Genomic DNA, 19335 nt, shown 5'->3' with positions numbered 1-19335 from the left:
CCCGCCGAGCTGCAAAGCATTACTGGGAGTCGTGAGCTCGGGCCCCCCTGGCACTGCAATGCCCAGCAGCTGGAGGGCACCGGGCCCGGCCATGTCGGGGGAGAGGGCGCTGCAGCAGCAGGAGGAGTCTCCGAGCTGCAGGTAGGGACCAGCGAGCACAGGCCATGGGGGGCAAGTATGGAGGCTGGGGGGCCACTGTCACCTGTATCAGCAGGCACTGGGGGTCCAGGGGGCCACTGCACATAGTCCAGGGGGCCACTGCACATAGTCCAGGGGGCCACTGCACATAGTCCAGGGGGCCACAGCTCAGAGTCCAGGGGGCCACTGCACATAGTCCAGGGGGCCACAGCACATAGTCCAGGGGGCCACAGCACATAGTCCAGGGGGCTACTGCACATAGTCCAGGGGGCTACTGCATATAGTCCAGGGGGCCACAGCTAGGAGTCCAGGGGGCCACAGCTAGGAGTCCAGGGGGCCACAGCTAGGAGTCCAGGGGGCCACAGCTAGGAGTCCAGGGGGCCACAGCTAGGAGTCCAGGGGGCCACTGCACATAGTCCAGGGGGCCACTGCACATAGTCCAGGGGGCCACTGCACATAGTCCAGGGGGCCACTGCACATAGTCCAGGGGGCCACTGCACATAGTCCAGGGGGCCACTGCACATAGTCCAGGGGGCCACTGCACATAGTCCAGGGGGCCACAGCTAGGAGTCCAGGGGGCCACTGCACATAGTCCAGGGGGCCACAGTACATAATCCAGTAGGCACAGCTAGGAGTCCAGGGGGGCACAGCTAGGAGTCCAGGGGGCCACAGTACATAATCCAGTAGGCACAGCTAGGAGTCCAGGGGGGCACAGCTAGGAGTCCAGGGGGCCACAGTACATAATCCAGTAGGCACAGCTAGGAGTCCAGGGGGGCACAGCTAGGAGTCCAGTAGGAACAGCTCGTAGTCCAGGGGCCACAGCTCGTAGTCCAGGGGGTCACAGGTGGAGGACCTGAGTTTTGCCGGCTTATTTACAGAATGCACATTAAAATAATAGGCCGCTATGCAGAAAAATACAGAAAAATAGGCCGATATGCATTTATCACAAGGTGCAGCGGCGCCACCTGCTGGAAGACTGTGGGAACAACAAAAATAACAATGTAATGATACCCAGGTTATACCAGCTGTTCATATATAATTATATACAGGAGATCCCCAGGTTATACCCGCATGCTCCATATCACTATATACAGGGGATGTATAACTTATACCAGCTGTTCATATATAATTATATACAGGAGATCCCCAGTTTATACCAGCATGCTCCATATCACTGTATACAGGATGTATAACTTATACCAGCTGTACATATATAATTATATACAGGAGATACCCAGGTTATACCAGCATGCTCCATATCACTATACACAGGATGTATAACTTATATCAGCTGTACATATATAATTATACACAGGAGATCCCCAGGTTATACCAGCTGTACATATATAATTATATACAGGGGATACCCAGGTTATATCAGCATGCTCCATATCACTATATACAGGAGATGTATAACTTATACCAGCTGTACATATATAATTATATACAGGAGATACCCAGGTTATACCAGCATGCTCCATATCACTATACACAGGATGTATAACTTATATCAGCTGTACATATATAATTATACACAGGAGATCCCCAGGTTATACCAGCTGTACATATATAATTATATACAGGGGATACCCAGGTTATATCAGCATGCTCCATATCACTATATACAGGAGATGTATAACTTATACCAGCTGTACATATATAATTATATACAGGAGATCCCCAGGTTATACCTGCATGCCCCATATCACTATATACAGGGGATGTCCAGCTTATACCAGCTGTACATATATAATTATACACAGGAGATCCCCAGGTTATACCAGCTGTACATATATAATTATATACAGGGGATACCCAGGTTATATCAGCATGCTCCATATCACTATATACAGGAGATGTATAACTTATACCAGCTGTACATATATAATTATATACAGGAGATCCCCAGGTTATACCCGCATGCCCCATATCACTATATACAGGGGATGTCCAGCTTATACCAGCTGTACATATATAATTATATACAAGGGATACCCAGGTTATACCAGCATGCTCCATATCACTATATACAGGAGATGTATAACTTATACCAGCTGTACATATATAATTATATACAAGGGATACCCAGGTTATATCAGCATGCTCCATATCACTATATACAGGAGATGTATAACTTATACCAGCTGTACATATATAATTATATACAGGAGATCCCCAGGTTATACCCGCATGCCCCATATCACTATATACAGGGGATGTCCAGCTTATACCAGCTGTACATATATAATTATATACAAGGGATACCCAGGTTATACCAGCATGCTCCATATTACTATATACAGGGATGTATAACTTATACCAGCTGTACATATATAATTATATACAAGGGATACCCAGGTTATATCAGCATGCTCCATATCACTATATACAGGAGATGTATAACTTATACCAGCTGTACATATATAATTATATACAGGAGATCCCCAGGTTATACCCGCATGCCCCATATCACTATATACAGGGGATGTCCAGCTTATACCAGCTGTACATATATAATTATATACAAGGGATACCCAGGTTATACCAGCATGCTCCATATTACTATATACAGGGATGTATAACTTATACCAGCTGTACATATATAATTATATACAAGGGATACCCAGGTTATATCAGCATGCTCCATATCACTATATACAGGAGATGTATAACTTATACCAGCTGTACATATATAATTATATACAGGAGATCCCCAGGTTATACCCGCATGCCCCATATCACTATATACAGGGGATGTCCAGCTTATACCAGCTGTACATATATAATTATATACAAGGGATACCCAGGTTATACCAGCATGCTCCATATTACTATATACAGGGATGTATAACTTATACCAGCTGTACATATATAATTATATACAAGGGATACCCAGGTTATACCAGCATGCTCCATATTACTATATACAGGGATGTATAACTTATACCAGCTGTACATATATAATTATACACAGGAAATACCCAGCTTATACCAGCATATATACTAGAGATGTATAACTTATACCAGCTGTACATATATAATTATATACAGGAGATACCCAGGTTATACCAGCATGCTCCATATGACTATATACAGGATGTATAACTTATACCAGCTGTACATATATAATTATGTACAGGAAATACCCAGGTTATACCAGCATGCTCCATATTACGATATACAGGGATGTATAACTTATACCAGCTGTACATATATAATTATATACAGGAGATCCCCAGGTTATACCAGCATGCTCCATATCACTATATACAGGAGATGTATAACTTATACCAGCTGTACATATATAATTATATACAGGAGATACCCAGGTTATACCAGCATGCTCCATATCACTATATACAGGAGATACCCAGGTTATAACAGCATGCTCCACATCACTATATACAGGATGTATAACTTATACCAGCTGTACATATATAATTATATACAGGAGATCCCCAGGTTATACCAGCATGCTCCATATCACTATATACAGGAGATGTATAACTTATACCAGCTGTACATATATAATTATATATAGGAGATACCCAGGTTATACCAGCATGCTCCATATCACTATATACAGGAGATGTATAACTTATACCAGCTGTACATATATAATTATATATAGGAGATACCCAGGTTATACCTGCATGCTCCATATCACTATATACAGGAGATGTATAACATATACCAGCTGTACATATATAATTATATACGTGAGATACCCAGGTTATACCAGCATGCTCCATATTACTATATACAGGAGATGTCTAGCTTATACCAGCTGTACATATATAATTATATACAGGAGATATCCAGGTTATACCAGCATGCTCCATATCACTATAGACAGGAGATGTATAACTTATACCAGCTGTACATATATAACAGAGCTAAACGAAATGGAGAAGAGCAGCACTCCAGGGAATTATATCAAAGAGATATCTTTATTGTGCCCACAGACAACGTTTCAACCCAAGTTACACGGGTCTTTGTCAAGTCCAGCTGTACATATATAATTATTTACAGGAGATCCCCAGGTTATACCAGCATGGTCCATATCACTATATACAGAGAGATGTATAACTTATACCAGCTGTATAATTATATACAGGAGATCCCCAGGTTATACCAGCATGCTCCATATCACTATATACAGGATGTACAACTTATACCAGCTGTACATATATAATTATTTACAGGAGATCCCCAGGTTATACCAGCATGCTTCATATCACTATATACAGAGAGATGTATAACTTATACCAGCTGTATAATTATATACAGGAGATCCCCAGGTTATACCAGCATGGTCCATATCACTATATACAGGAGATGTCTAGATTATACCAGCTGTACATATATAATTACATACAGGAGATACCCAGGTTATACCAGCATGCTCCATATCACTATATACAAGGAGATGTATAACTTATACCAGCTGTACATATATAATTATATACAGGAGATACCTAGGTTATACCAGCATGCTCCATATCACTATATACAGGATGTATAACTTATACCAGCTGTACATATATAATTATATGCAGGAGATCCCCAGGTTATACCAGCATGCTCCATATAGTTATATACAGGAGATGTATAACTTATACCAGCTGTACATATATAATTATATACAGGAGATACCCAAGTTATACCAGCATGCTCCATAACTATATACAGGAGATCCCCAGGTTATACCAGCATGCTCCATATCACTATATACAGGGGATGTATAACTTATACCAGCTGTACATATATAATTATATACATGAGATACCCAGGTTATACCAGCATGCTGCATAATACTATATACAGGGAGATGTATAACATATATACTGGCTGTATAATTATATACAGGAGATACCCAAGTTATACCAGCATGCTCCATATCACTATATACAGGATGTATAACTTATACCAGCTGTACATATATAATTATATGCAGGAGATACCCAAGTTATACCAGCATGCTCCATATCACTATATACAGGATATCCCCAGGTTATACCAGCATGCTCCATATCACTATATACAGGGGATGTATAACTTATACCAGCTGTACATATATAATTATATACATGAGATACCCAGGTTATACCAGCATGCTCCATATCACTATATAGGAGGATGTATAACTTGTACCAGCTATACATATATAATTACATGCAGGAGATCCCCAGGTTATACCAGCATGCTCCATATCACTATATACAGGAGATGTATAACTTATACCAGCCGTACATATATAATTATATACAGGAGATACCCAGGTTATACTAGCATGCTCCATATCACTATATACAGGAGATGTATAACTTATACCAGCTGTACATATATAATTATATACAGGAGATACCCAGGTTATACCAGCATGCTCCATATCACTATATACAGGAGATGTATAACTTATACCAGCTGTACATATATAATTATATACAGGAGATACCCAGGTTATACCAGCATGCTACATATCACTATATAGGAGGATGTATAACTTATACCAGCTGTACATATATAATTATATACAGGAGATACCCAGGTTATACCAGCATGCTCCATATCACTATATACAGGAGATGTATAACTTATACCAGCTGTACATATATAATTATATACATGAGATACCCAGGTTATACCAGCATGCTCCATATCACTATATAGGAGGATGTATAACTTGTACCAGCTATACATATATAATTACATGCAGGAGATCCCCAGGTTATACCAGCATGCTCCATATCACTATATACAGGAGATGTATAACTTATACCAGCTGTACATATATAATTATATACAGGAGATACCCAGGTTATACCAGCATGCTCCATATCACTATATACAGGAGATGTATAACTTATACCAGCTGTACATATATAATTATATACAGGAGATACCCAGGTTATACCAGCATACTCCATATCACTATATACAGGAAATACCCAGGTTATACCAGCATGCTCCATATCACTATATACAGGAGATGTATAACTTATACCAGCTGTACATATATAATTATATACAGGAGATACCCAGGTTATACCAGCATGCTACGTATCACTATATAGGAGGATGTATAACTTATACCAGCTGTACATATATAATTATATACATGAGATACCCAGGTTATACCAGCATGCTCCATATCACTATATAGGAGGATGTATAACTTGTACCAGCTATACATATATAATTACATGCAGGAGATCCCCAGGTTATACCAGCATGCTCCATATCACTATATACAGGAGATGTATAACTTATACCAGCTGTACATATATAATTATATACAGGAGATACCCAGGTTATACCAGCTGTACATTGTAGTTGTTTCCTGCTGTGTTTCTACTTTGTGAATAGCTGGACAAGAGTTACATCCAGAGCTGCGCTCACTGTTCTGCTGGTTACTGTGTACATACATTACATCAGCTTTGTCTTATTCTCTTTACAGTTAACCCTTTCAGTAGACATGGAAGGATCAAAGCATATCCGAATTTCTCGGCCCCAGAAGATCAGTGAGTCGTCCAAGGTACGGCCGGTTATACAGCCCCCCCCCCTCCCCCCCGCCGCGCTCCTCATGTTACAGAAATGTATACAATGTAGCAATTTTCCAGCACAGGAAGAACTTTATGTTTTGCCTTTGCTGATGTAACAATGTATCTGTACAGAAGTCCCTGTATGGGCAGAACGTTACATGATGATCTTCTTCCAGCCTGCAGCCACCACTAGGGGGAGCTCAGGAGTCAAGCAGAACACTACGTGCTTTATTGTGCGCTCACACATTGCTGATCTGCAGCACATCAGCAATGTGTGAACACAGGCCTAGGGTGGTTTCCCATCTGCGTCGGAACCGCTGTCCGGAGGTGCCGTCACAGGTACGGCTGAGCAGAAATGCAGCGCTTCTTCTGTCCAAAAGCCTGCCTGCTGGGAGGAAAGCAGGCGGACCCCATTGTAGTGGGTGTGGTCCGGGCGGCGCTGTTCAGTCCCATCCAGAGATTGGCGTCTCAGCAGTCCGATTGGCGGCGCTCCCTCACACGGGTGTGTTGTGGTCCGTATTATGCGCATTTTTTTTATGCATTGGTGCATTGTGACGTGTTTTTTACTTATTTTGTGCGTATTCCGCACGTCCCGTCACGTCTGGAGGCGCACAGCGGGATTCGGCGCAGAGTGTTCAGTATGTAAAAATCACGACAAAGTCCGCGAGTCGCGGCCGTAGAACCGCGGGCAGATGCAGCTCCGTTTGTGGGCAACATCTAATTACGGAATTCCAACTCTGAAACCAGCGGCTCCTCGTTTGTCCGTGGGATTCTGCACACGGATTTTGCCGATTTGCAGAATAAGCGCTCACGCACATTTGCGTTTTTTAAACGCTTCGATATCGCTGCGTTTTTTTAATGCGATTGTCAATGTGACTTTCTAATGTTAACGAATCGTCCGTTCGCGCTCTGCGATTTTTGCGCTCTGCGACTTTTGTGTGATGCGATTTTACATTAGAAAATCCCATCGACAATCGCATTTAAAAAACGCAGCGATATCGCAGCGTGAAAAAAACGCAAGTGGGCGTGAGCGCTAAAGGCGGGATCCTGTGGTGCAATCTGCCGTCTGCACATTCCCTATGGGTGCACAAAAAATGTGGCGTGTGTAGTTGCTGCAGTTCTTGCAGATATTGCCAGAAGACAGCGTAAAAAAAGGGGGCGTGAATTTGGCCTTCTTACGTGTTTTTGTATGAGTAATAATGCAGTGAACACAGGTGCAACCTGCGCAAAAATACCGCATACACAGCAAATACGCCCCACAATCTGTATGGGAGGATTTGGTGAATCCTGCGATGACTCTGGAGGTCCCGATGACCTCGGAGGACCTGATGACTCGAGGTCCCGATGACCTCGGAGGACCTGATGACTCGAGGTCCCGATGACCTCGGAGGACTCGATGACCCGAGGTCCCGATGACCTCGGAGGACTCGATGACCCGAGGTCCCGATGACCTCGGAGGACTCGATGACCCGAGGTCCCGATGACCTCGGAGGACTCGATGACCCGAGGTCCCGATGACCTCGGAGGACTCGATGACCCGAGGTCCCGATGACCTCGGAGGACTCGATGACCCGAGGTCCCGATGACCTCGGAGGACTCGATGACCCGAGGTCCCGATGACCTCGGAGGACTCGATGACCCGAGGTCCCGATGACCTCGGAGGACTCGATGACCCGAGGTCCCGATGACCTCGGAGGACTCGATGACCCAAGGTCCCGATGACCTCGGAGGACTCGATGACCCGAGGTCCCGATGACCTCGGAGGACTCGATGATCCGAGGTCCCGATGACCTCGGAGGACTCGATGACCCCGGAGGTCCCGATGACCCCGGAGGTCCCGATGACCTCGGAGGACTCGATGACCCCGGAGGTCCCGATGACCTCGGAGGACTCGATGACCCCGGAGGTGCCAATGATCCTAGAGGTCCCGATGACTCTAGATGTCCCCGGAGGTCCCAATGATTCTGGAGGTCCTCATGACCCCGGAGGTCCCGATAACTCTGGAGGGCCCGAGGACCTGATGACCCCGGAGGTCCCGCTGACTCTGGAGGACCCACTGACCCCGGAGGACCCGATGACCCCAGAGGTCCCGATGACTCTGGAGAACCGGATGTCCCCGGAGGTCCTGATGACCCCGGAGGACCCGATGACCCCAGAGCACCTGATGACCCCGGAGGTCCCGATGACTCTGGAGAACCGGATGTCCCCAGAGGTCCCGATGACTCTGGAGAACCGGATGTCCCCGGAGGTCCTGATGACTGTGGAGAACCGGATGTCCCCGGAGGTCTCGATGACTCTGGAGGACCCGATGACCCCAGAGGTCCCTTCCAAATCCACCATTCTAAGATTCTATGTAAAAACGTATTTTCCAGACCGAGCACATACATCCGTGTGAATGAGGCCCTATTGCTTCTTATGGATGACCCCTCTAATACATGTAACCGCCCCCCACATATAGTAACGCTTCCTTTGCTCCGACAGTTGTACCGGTGGACCGACCTCTCCTGTCTGGTTCTTCAGAGGCTGAACGAGCAGCGGCAGAAGGGCCATTTCTGTGACGTCGTACTGGTGGCCGACGACCAGCGGGTGCCCGCTCATAGGAACTACCTGTCCGCCTGCAGCGACTACTTCAACTCCATGTTCACCATCGGCATGAAGGAGGCGCACCAGAAGGAGGTGGAGCTGGTCGGCGCTTCCTTCATAGGCCTCAAATCGGCCGTTGACTTCCTGTACAGCGGGGACCTGACGCTGGACGGAGGGAACATTGATTACGTGCTGGAAACGGCCCACCTCCTGCAGATCTGGAAGGTGGTGGACTTCTGCTGCGAGTACCTGGAGAACGAGGTCAACGAGGAGAACTACCTGTACCTGCAGGAGCTGGCCTCCATCTACAGCCTGGAGCGCCTGGGCTCCTACATTGACTCCTTCATCCTGCGCAACTACGGCGCCCTCTGCTTCACCAGCGCCTTCCTGCAGAGCATCCCCGTGCAGAAGCTCTGCCAGTACCTGATGAGCGGCCAGGTGCAGCACACCAGCGAGCACGACCTCCTGCAGTCCGCGCTGCAATGGCTGACCCACTGCCCGCAGCGCGAGGGCCTGGCCTACCAGGTCCTGCAGAACGTCCGCTTCCAGCTGATGGCCAAGAGCGAACTATTGCATCGGGTCAAGCCGGCCATATGTTCTCTCCTGCCGAAGGAGTCAAACTGCGAGAGTCTGGTGGAGGAAGCCGTGTACTACCACAGCAACGTGGCCGCGCAGCCCCTGCTGCAGAACGCGCGCAGCACCCTGCGCATGGCGGCGGAGCGCCTCCTCTTCGTGGGCGGAGAGGTCTCTGAACTATGTCTGGAGTTGAGCGATGACGTTTACAGTTTGGACGTACAGAAGGAGCAGTGGATGTCCGAGACGCAGCTCCCCGCCCGGAGGAGCCACCATTGTGTCACCTCGCTGGGCAACTTTCTCTATGTGGCCGGAGGAAGTTTCTCCAGGGACAACGGGGGGGACGCCGCATCCAACCTGCTCTACAGGTACGACCCCCGCTGGAGTCAGTGGATCCAGGTGAGACACATCAGGTCAATGTAGCCGTGCCACGCCATTACCTGCAATACATGTCAGTGCCTGCAAGTAGTAGAAACAAAGTTGCATTTCTTAACCCCTTCATGCCCTAAGATGTACCCTCAGGGTTTGCATGGAGCGGGATTGGCTCCCAATCCTGCTCCGGGCACGGTGGGTGCTGGCTGTCTGTGACAACCGCCTGCCACTACCAGCGTCACGCTGACCGCGGCTGTCTATGCTTTAAATGCTGCTGTTAAGGCCTCACTCACACAGGTGACACGGCGTCACCGCGAGAAAATCGCAGCAATATCGCATCGCTCGTCCGTGCGATATCGCGACTTTGAAATATAAGCCCTACCCCGAAAATCAGCCGTAGCCGAAGAAAAAGGTTTTAAAAAAAAAAAAAAAATCATAGATTGCCTAGATGCGCTGTCCGTGGCTCCGCCGCAACTTCTCCCCGGGCCCCCGGCACTGATCTTCTCTTCTGGCCGGGGATTGAAAAATCCCCGCCTCCTGGAAGCGCTAGCTGTGATTGGCTGACACATAGCCAATCAGAGCCAGCACTTGATGAATGGCTTCATCAAGCGCTGGCTGGGATTGGCTAAGCGTCAGCCAATCAGAGGAAGCGCTTCCAGGAGGCGGGGATTTTTCAATCGCCGGCCAGAAGAGAAGAAGACAAGTGTCAGGGACCGGGAAGAAGGTGTATTGTTTTTTCCCTGCACCCACCCAGGGCTTCGGCTATGACAGTAGGATTTCCTATTGTCAAAGTTGCATTGCATGAAAATTGCGCAAGATTTGTGCGTTGCGAAATGCGCAAATATGAACCTTATTCTTTTGAAAGTGGTCATACACAAGAGCGATGCGAGAATCAAATGGCAGCATGTTCTATCTTGTGCGCGCTCCCGATGGGAGAAACTCCACGATTGTGGTTGTGGCAGCCGTGACGGGGATTTCACAGCCCGATATCGCGCTCGCCCGTGTGAGGCTGGCCTAATGGGCGGTTCTCGGGCCAGAACATGCTGCAGTTCTCCGTGTAGATGAGCCCCCTGGAAGCAGGAGGTGAATATTTCATCCGAGTTGTTTACTTCGCACAAAAGGACAGATTTTGCGCGGTTTTCTCGCTGCTGTAAATGAGCCCCTTTCATCGGGGGGGGGGGAGAAGTCACCCCCTATGTGGGCTGTTTATTGAGTGTCCTGTTTGCCGTTCGCAGGTGGCCGCCATGAATCAGCACCGCGTGGACTTTTATTTAGCTGCACTAACGGACAAACTTGTGGCGGTCGGTGGGAGGAATGAAAATGGCGCGTTGTCTTCAGTGGAAGTCTACTGCCCGCAGCTGGACGCCTGGAGCTACGTCTCGGAACTGCCAAGGTGAATCCAATGTTGATTGCCGCCGCGGGTGAGCAGCAATCATGGCGGCCGTCGTGGTGTTCATAGGGGTTGGCAGCGCGCTTTCCTGAATGACCTGCATACGAACGGGTCGGGTTCCGGATGCGGCGTCCGCGCGTACCTGTTATGTCCGGTCATTCTCTGTACTGCGGATGGTCCGGCCGGCGCGGTACAGATGTTTCCTGGACAGGGCCGCGGGCCGGACGGCGCCATTGACTTCTGTGCTGCGATTTGTCCTCCACAGACACGCGGACGCTCCATTGGTTTGAATTGCTGCGGAACGCCGCGGATCGTCCGTGTGGGAGACGATCGTGGATTCCGCAATTCAAACCCGTTGGTGTGCGGTCGGCCTTACTGCAGCCCGGTCATCGGTGCCAGACTAACCGGGTCTCACGCCAACCGCGGGGGTTTCTCGTGTAACGGTGTGGAGAGTATACAGAGAATGGCGCGATGGAGGAAAAACATTCAGGCCGCTCTCACACTCTGTTATTTACAGCATATAGCGCGGTGTTGGAAACGCTGCGCCAAACGCCTCCGCCGCGCAGGGCGGCGTTTCTAACGCTGTCTGCTCTGTTTTAGTGTGTTCGCCCGTCACAATGATGGGTGCGTTATAAACATCTGGTCGGATGGATGCTGATGGGAGGTCAGAGCTTCCCATCCCTGCTGCGGCGGCGCTGCGTGTAATAGGACACGTTCGCTCGGCCGTGAGGCGGCATCTTTAGCCCCAGCGGACACAACCTGTCGGCGTAGTGCAGATGAGTCCTAGAGTCCCGGGTCAGCGGTCGGGTCGCCCTGTATTGAGCGTCACGAACAGGATGCGGCTACTGCGGTCCTTCAGGCCGCTCTCTGCTGGCAGGAGTTGGTATCACAGCGCCACCTTGGGGTCTTTACCAGAAATAGCATCACCAACCTAAGGCGGTCTCACACAACCGGGTTTGTATTGTGGATTGTGTGATTGGCGTCCATGCGGACTTTCTGCAGTCAGATGCAGACATTGGAAGGCGCTCCATGCTCTATTTTACAGTGGAAGTCGCGCAGACGGCCTCCATTGATGTCAGTGGAGGCATCCAATCCGCAGCCCATGAGCAACTCACCGCGTCACCGCTAAATGATGGCGCTGGAAATACGAACCAACCCCCCCCCATACGGTGCATTACTGTCGGCGAGCCGCTGCGGTCATCCGCAATACAGTATAGTGCCGTACGCAGGGTCGCCGGCCGCGGTCAGACATGGAATCCAACCTGGTCGTGTGCGCCCGGCCTAGAGAATGGGGTGCATATTTGTGCGCCTCTCACAGATCTCGGGGTCACGGCCGCCTCGGCCTGGGTCACACGGCGTATTCATGAAGGGAACATGCAGAACATAGAAGCCATTGCTTTCATGCAGAAGCACTTATTTTGCGCACACAATACCGCGGCTCCGTGTTGCAGGTAAAGAACACCTCTTGAACTCGTTGCACCAATTGTCCGCGGTGGGAGGTTTGGCGCAGGGGTTTTGCACGCTCATGTGCCTCACTCTCGTTCTCTGTTGTCTGCAGGTTCACCTACGGACACGCCGGGGCCGTCCACAAGGACTACGTCTACATCTCCGGAGGCCACGACTACCAGATCGGACCCTACAGGAAGAACCTGCTGTGCTACGACCCGCGAGCCGACGCCTGGGAGGAGAGGAGGCCCATGAGCGTCGCCCGCGGCTGGCACAGCATGTGCACGCTGGACGACAGCATATATGCCATAGGGGGCAGCGATGACAACCTGGAGTCTATGGAACGCTTTGACATCCTGGCGGTGGAGTGCTACAGCCCGCAGTGCGATCTGTGGACGCGCGTCGCGCCATTACTGCAGCCCAACAGCGAATCCGGGGTGGCGGTCCTGGACAATAAGATCTACATCCTGGGGGGCTACAGCTGGGAGAACACCACCTTCTCCAGGACTGTGCAAGTCTACGACAAGGAGAGGAAGAGGTGGGTGAAAGGGACAGACTTACCCAAGACCGTGGCCGGGGTGTCCGCCTCCGCGTGCGTGCTGAAGAACCGCAGCTACGACAGAGCGAGAAAACCGAAAACAAAGAGACCGGCTGACCGAGGCCGGTGACGGGCCGACCGCTGCGGCGCTGCAGGGTGTTACAGCTTCTGGGGTCTTCCTAGGATGCGTCCTGTGCTGGTACATGGGACTGCTGGTACATGGGACTGCTGGTACATGGGACTGCGCATGCACCAGGTAAGCCGGGTCCAGACGTGACGGATAATTTCCGCCGGGGATTTTGCCACAGATCCACAGCAAACAAACCTGCGTCCGGACCCGGCCTAAAGGGTAACTCCGCCCACAGCGGAAAATAGCGCTTTGTTGTAGGGCCAAGGTTCAGTTTATGATCATGTAGCAGAAATGCGTTGGTTTTCCACTGCGGGATCGGAGGCAGCGCATTACAGAACGGGCCGTATGGATGAGAAGTCGCCCGGACAGGGTGGAGACTGCGGCTTACACTGATCCGCGCAGCTGAAATCTGCAGCACGTTGGTTGAGGCGGTGGATTTTCATTTCTTCCACTAAGGCCTCCTTCACGCAACCGAATGCGTTTTTACGTTCGCACGATCTATTCGCATGAGTCCCGATCTTAATTCACATATTTCAAGCCATTCCCCCGGGCGCCGCTGTGGGAATGTAGGAAACCACGCCGAAGCGATGGGAACCGGCGATCGCCATAAGACGCTCGGAATGACGAATAATGCCTAATTATGGCGCGCTGTCGTTGTACGCAGGGTAACCCCCTCCCCCTCCCTTTTTCCAGCTGCCATAGAAGTCTATGAGAACTTGCTGCGTATCACAGTGAAGGACAGGGCAGGACCGATCGCTTCGCACGCCGTATAAAAAAAACACGGAAACGTTGCGTATGTTTTTTTTTTCTCGCGCGATTTTTTTTAATGCAGCAAAAAATCGTTTGTCTGAATGAAGTAACTGAAGTCCGAGGCTTCGCACGGTCGCGTTTCATGTACCTGCATAAATACGGTCGTGTGAATAAGCCCTCAGGGGTGAAGTGCGCACATCTGCACCGCGCGGACGCAGCCTTACGCTCTGTTCACATGGCAGAAAAATCCAGCGCAGAAACCACGAGCCGCAGATACACACGGATTGGCCGCTGTCCACGGCGCTGTGACCCGGCACGGAATCAAGAAGCGACGCTACTGGTTTTCCTCGCGTGCGGAGCGGATTTCCGTGATGCGCTTCTGGTTGAGGGTTTCATGTGGATTGTGCTTCAGATCGCTGGTGGTAACCGCCATGTGAACGGCGCCGCGCACGGAGAAGATGTGGCAGATTTTTGTAGGGAAGTCCTGAAGTGAACGTTTTATCTGCAAACGACCCAAAATGTTGCAATGAGACAACAACAACGCGCCAATTTCATCACAGAGTGACGTCACTGGATGTAAACCATCATGGCTGCCGTCCGCTTCTGCGCACAATCTACAGCCCGTGTCCAGTAACCCCTTGCGGTAATGATCCCGAGTTACAAGGCTGCTCACCGTAACTGGAAGACTTGTGGCTGCAGCTCTGGAGGTGACTAGAGTAGATCATACAACTTGGGATGGGTCAAGTACGTTCTTATCTCGGGGTTCAGGCCCTCCGCGTCGCGTCGTCTGAGCGGTTAGTTTGTCCGGAGCGTCGCTTGTGGGACATTTTGGCGCAATCGTCAGCTGTGAGGTCCAAAAAGGAGTCTACGATAAATGCCACTGGGGGGGGAATACATCGTTTTGCGTATTTAGCGCCCAGCACCCGCTGTTACATACGTGTTGTTGGCATCGCTGGCGTGCCATTCTGCGCCCGTTCACCCGAGGGGGCGGATCTTCTGCCCGCACTCCCTCTCTGTTTTCACGGATGTAATGCGTTCAGCCTACAACGCCGCTGATATGAATCGGTAAATCAGACGCACAGGATTTTCGTGAATTCGGTCGGTCACGTAAAAAAAAAGATAAACGCAACACGCCCGTCTGTCATCTTAATTTACAGCCTGAAATGCGCGCTGCAGTCTGCGGGATCGCGTAAAAATGCAGCCGAGACGCCGTTGTACGTATTCACAGTTTTTCTGAGACGGTGCAAAAAAAATATTACTCGGGTCTTTTTGCGGTTTTCTTTTTAGCGTTTGTGAAAAACACAGTGAATGTAAGAAACACGGCCGCACGCGCAGCGACCGAAACTGCAGAGACCCTTGTGAATGAGCCCCTTTATTCTGGTGTGCGCAGTACGCTCATGACATCGCCGCAGTCACCGGGGCGGCGCTGATGGTTTCCCACATCATTCCACGGACCGCGCCTGTTCCGGTTGTGACGTCGGCTCTAGCATGGCCGACATCCCGCGACGCTCCCCGCTCCGCCTTCTCTTCCCCGGTTTGGTCGTGCATACAGACAATCTGGCACATGTGAGATTGGCGCGGCTCCAGCTCATAACCGGAAGGAAGAGAAGGCGGAGCAAAGAGCTTCACGAGAGGGGATAGAACGCTGCCCGAGGAGCCACTCCGTAACGCCGGAGCCTTCAGCGCCACCACGGCGACCCTGGAGCCCTTCAGTGCCACGCCGCAAGTACAGGAGAGCGGAGGCGCAGACGAGGTTTAGTACGGCGCCAGCGCAGGATTACAGCGAAGACGGGAAATCAGTTTGTACGGCAATCAAGAGCCGGATCGCCCGGTGTGGGAGGCCTCAGCTCATTATAATACAGCGCAGGAGAACTTCTCAGCTGTCGGTGGAGACATGTGGTCGATGCGCTCAGTCCCACGCCGACCGCCATTCATCAGGCTGCGCCGTTCTCCCTTTTGGTCCCGCGGCGATCCTCAGCTGCCCTGTGAATGGGTGATAAATGATTCTGCTGGGATAATGCATTAGTAGGGGGTGTCTGTGGGGGGGGGGGATGCCCACATTACTGCCCAGCCGTCACCGCGGTCTTCTATTCACATCGGCTGCAGCGGTGACGGCATCACTGCCGTCTCGTAAATCTGCTGTGGGGTGTCTACATTAGTGGCTCCCATGACGGGTTTGCGGGATGACCCCCGGCCTTCTAGCGTCCCCTGTCAGATGTGGCGGCGGACTACAGAAGCGCTCGGTATATTACTAGTATGTAGCTTTGGGCATGGGGGCCAAAAGTATATAAAAGTACTAACGTGGAAAACCCGGTAGGGTGCGTTCACAGGGTGGCATCGGCGCGGAGATCCCACAACAGCAAAATCTGCATGACGGGTGCCGATCCACTGCAGACCCCCAACTGAAAGGGTGCAATGTGCTGCTGATCCACAAACACGGCACCGAGAGCGACGAAGACATGGTGAGGAGGCTCTCAGCCAACCTGCACGGCCGCCATGTTTGTCCTCCATTCATGATGTTGGCTACAAGTGGCGGCCCCCCGGCTCGGATCCGTCCTTAGGACCCTGTGGGGAGGGCTGATATTTGTGATCTCTAATGGCGCAGAGTTTGATGCGGTTCTTATGCAGAATCCCGGCTCCATGTCCTCTGCGGTGTGAGCGCGCCTTAAAGTGACCTTCTGGTTTCAGGACAGGAGGGGTATATTATCTGCTGTCTCTCCGGGCCGCCGGTTACAGGTCTCATATTCGACTGTCCTCATGGACACTGCTTTCTGATTGGCCAGGACTGTGGGTAGATCTGGCCAATCAGAAAGCAGGTATACTGCATTGGTAGTCTAACACACTGGGTGGCTGCGGTGTTGATGGGTCTGCACTGACCGCGGCGGCACACAGAGGATTGGCAGAGATGCCAGTCGATCAGATGAGGAAAGGTCATCAATAGTAAAAGCCTGGAAGCCCCCTGTAATTCATTAGCAAAACGGCAGGGACTGGCATCATTGTGGGGCGCTGGGAGGATCGGCGGCACGACCGGTGGCACAGGAACCGCAGCGTGGGACCGTCCGGAGGATGATGCCAATAACCAATCAGAGGGGTAACCGCTGCACTCTGATTGGTTGTGGGGGCGACCCTGGAATCATCAGCCATTGCCTGTAGCTCATGTAGTAGCAGAATATCCCAACCGTGGCTTCTGATTGGCTGTCTGTGATGTTTAGAAGCCGTACGCCGTCAGCTACTTACCGTATTGTATCAGTGACTTACAGTTATCGCACCCGGAGCCGTTCTTCATGTGGTTGTTGGTTGCCCCATTTTACTAACAGATTTTCCACACTGGATTATAACACAACGTTATTACAGGCTGATAAAACACTGAAACCTCCAACCGGCTTGTCTGTCCTTGTGTCATCATTAATGTAGAGCAGAATAGTGAGTGCAGCTCTGGGGTATAATACAGGATGTAACTCAGTGTCAGTACAGGATAAGTAATGTATGTACACAGTGACTCCACTAGTAGCAGAATAGTGAGTGCAGCTCTGGAGTATAATACAGGATGTAACTCAGGGTCAGTACAGGATAAGTAATGTAGGTACAGAGTGACTCCACCACCAGAATAGTGAGTGCAGCTCTGGAGTATAATACTGGATGTAACTCAGGATCAGTACAGGATAAGTAATGTATGTACACAGTGACTCCACCAGCAGAATAGTGAGTGCAGCTCTGGGGTATAATACAGGATGTAACTCAGGAGCAGTACAGGATAAGTAATGTAGGTACAGAGTGACTCCACCACCAGAATAGTGAGCGCAGCTCTGGGGTATAATACAGGATGTAACTCAGGATCACTACAGGATAAGTAATATATGTACACAGTGACTCCACCAGCAGAATAGTGAGTGCAGCTCTGGGGTATAATACAGGATGTAACTCAGGATCACTACAGGATAAGTAATATATGTACACAGTGACTCCACCAGCAGAATAGTGAGTGCAGCTCTGGGGTATAATACAGGATGTAACTCAGGATCACTACAGGATAAGTAATATATGTACACAGTGACTCCACCAGCAGAATAGTGAGTGCAGCTCTGGAGTATAATACAGGATAAGTAATGTATGTACACAGTGACTCCACCAGCAGAATAGTGAGTGCAGCTCTGGAGTATAATACAGGATGTAACTCAGGATCAGTACAGGATAAGTAATGTATGTACACAGTGACTCCACCAGCAGAATAGTGAGTGCAGCTCTGGAGTATAATACAGGATGTAACTCAGGATCAGTACAGGATAAGTAATGTATGTACACAGTGACTCCAGCAGCAGAATAGAGAGTGCAGCTCTGGAGTATAATACAGGATGTAACTCAGGGTCAGTACACGGTAAGTAATGTATGTACACAGTGACTCCACCAGCAGAATAGTGAATGCAGCTCTGGGGTATAATACTGGATGTAACTCAGGATCAGTACAGGATAAGTAATGTATGTCCACAGTGACTCCACCAGCAGAATAGTGAGTGCAGCTCTGGAGTGTAATACAGGATGTAACTCAGGGTCAGTACACGGTAAGTAATGTATGTACACAGTGACTCCACCAGCAGAATAGTGAGTGCAGCTCTGGGGTATAATACTGGATGTAACTCAGGATCAGTACAGGATAAGTAATGTATGTCCACAGTGACTCCACCAGCAGAAAAGTGAGCGCAGCTCTTGGGTATAATACAGGATGTAACTCCGGGTCAGTACAGGATAAGTAATGTATGCACACAGTGACTCCACCAGCAGAATAGTGAGTGCAGCTCTTGGGTATAATACAGGATGTAACTCCGGGTCAGTACAGGATAAGTAATGTATGTACACAGTGACTCCACCTGCA

The 19335-nt window shown here is 49.7% G+C and overlaps 1 protein-coding gene across 1 annotated transcript; it reads left to right on the top strand.

The window, feature by feature from the left end:
* Positions 1-12: 12 nt before the first annotated feature.
* Positions 13-17844, top strand: KLHL36 (kelch like family member 36). Its single transcript, XM_066583508.1, has 5 exons — positions 13-141; positions 6599-6676; positions 9165-10238; positions 11447-11604; positions 13160-17844. The coding sequence occupies exons 2-5, from the start codon at positions 6617-6619 to the stop codon at positions 13713-13715; spliced, it is 1848 nt and encodes a 615-aa protein (XP_066439605.1). The 5' UTR covers positions 13-141; positions 6599-6616; the 3' UTR covers positions 13716-17844.
* The last annotated feature ends 1491 nt before the right edge of the window (positions 17845-19335 follow it).

Source organism: Eleutherodactylus coqui, chromosome 11, assembly GCF_035609145.1.
Source record: "Eleutherodactylus coqui strain aEleCoq1 chromosome 11, aEleCoq1.hap1, whole genome shotgun sequence".
In the NCBI taxonomy this organism is placed as follows: Eukaryota; Metazoa; Chordata; class Amphibia; order Anura; family Eleutherodactylidae; genus Eleutherodactylus; species Eleutherodactylus coqui.
Note: the sequence above shows the minus strand (reverse complement) of the source record. Positions and strands in the feature narration are given on the sequence as shown.

Bases quoted from the DNA above. Each gene is read 5' to 3' on its own strand.
- KLHL36 (XM_066583508.1), top strand. From the start codon at position 6,617: ATGGAAGGATCAAAGCATATCCGAATTTCTCGGCCCCAGAAGATCAGT. The intron at 10,239-11,446 runs GTGAGACACATC...TGCCGTTCGCAG, and splicing joins GCTGGAGTCAGTGGATCCAG to GTGGCCGCCATGAATCAGCA. The intron at 11,605-13,159 runs GTGAATCCAATG...TGTTGTCTGCAG, and splicing joins TACGTCTCGGAACTGCCAAG to GTTCACCTACGGACACGCCG.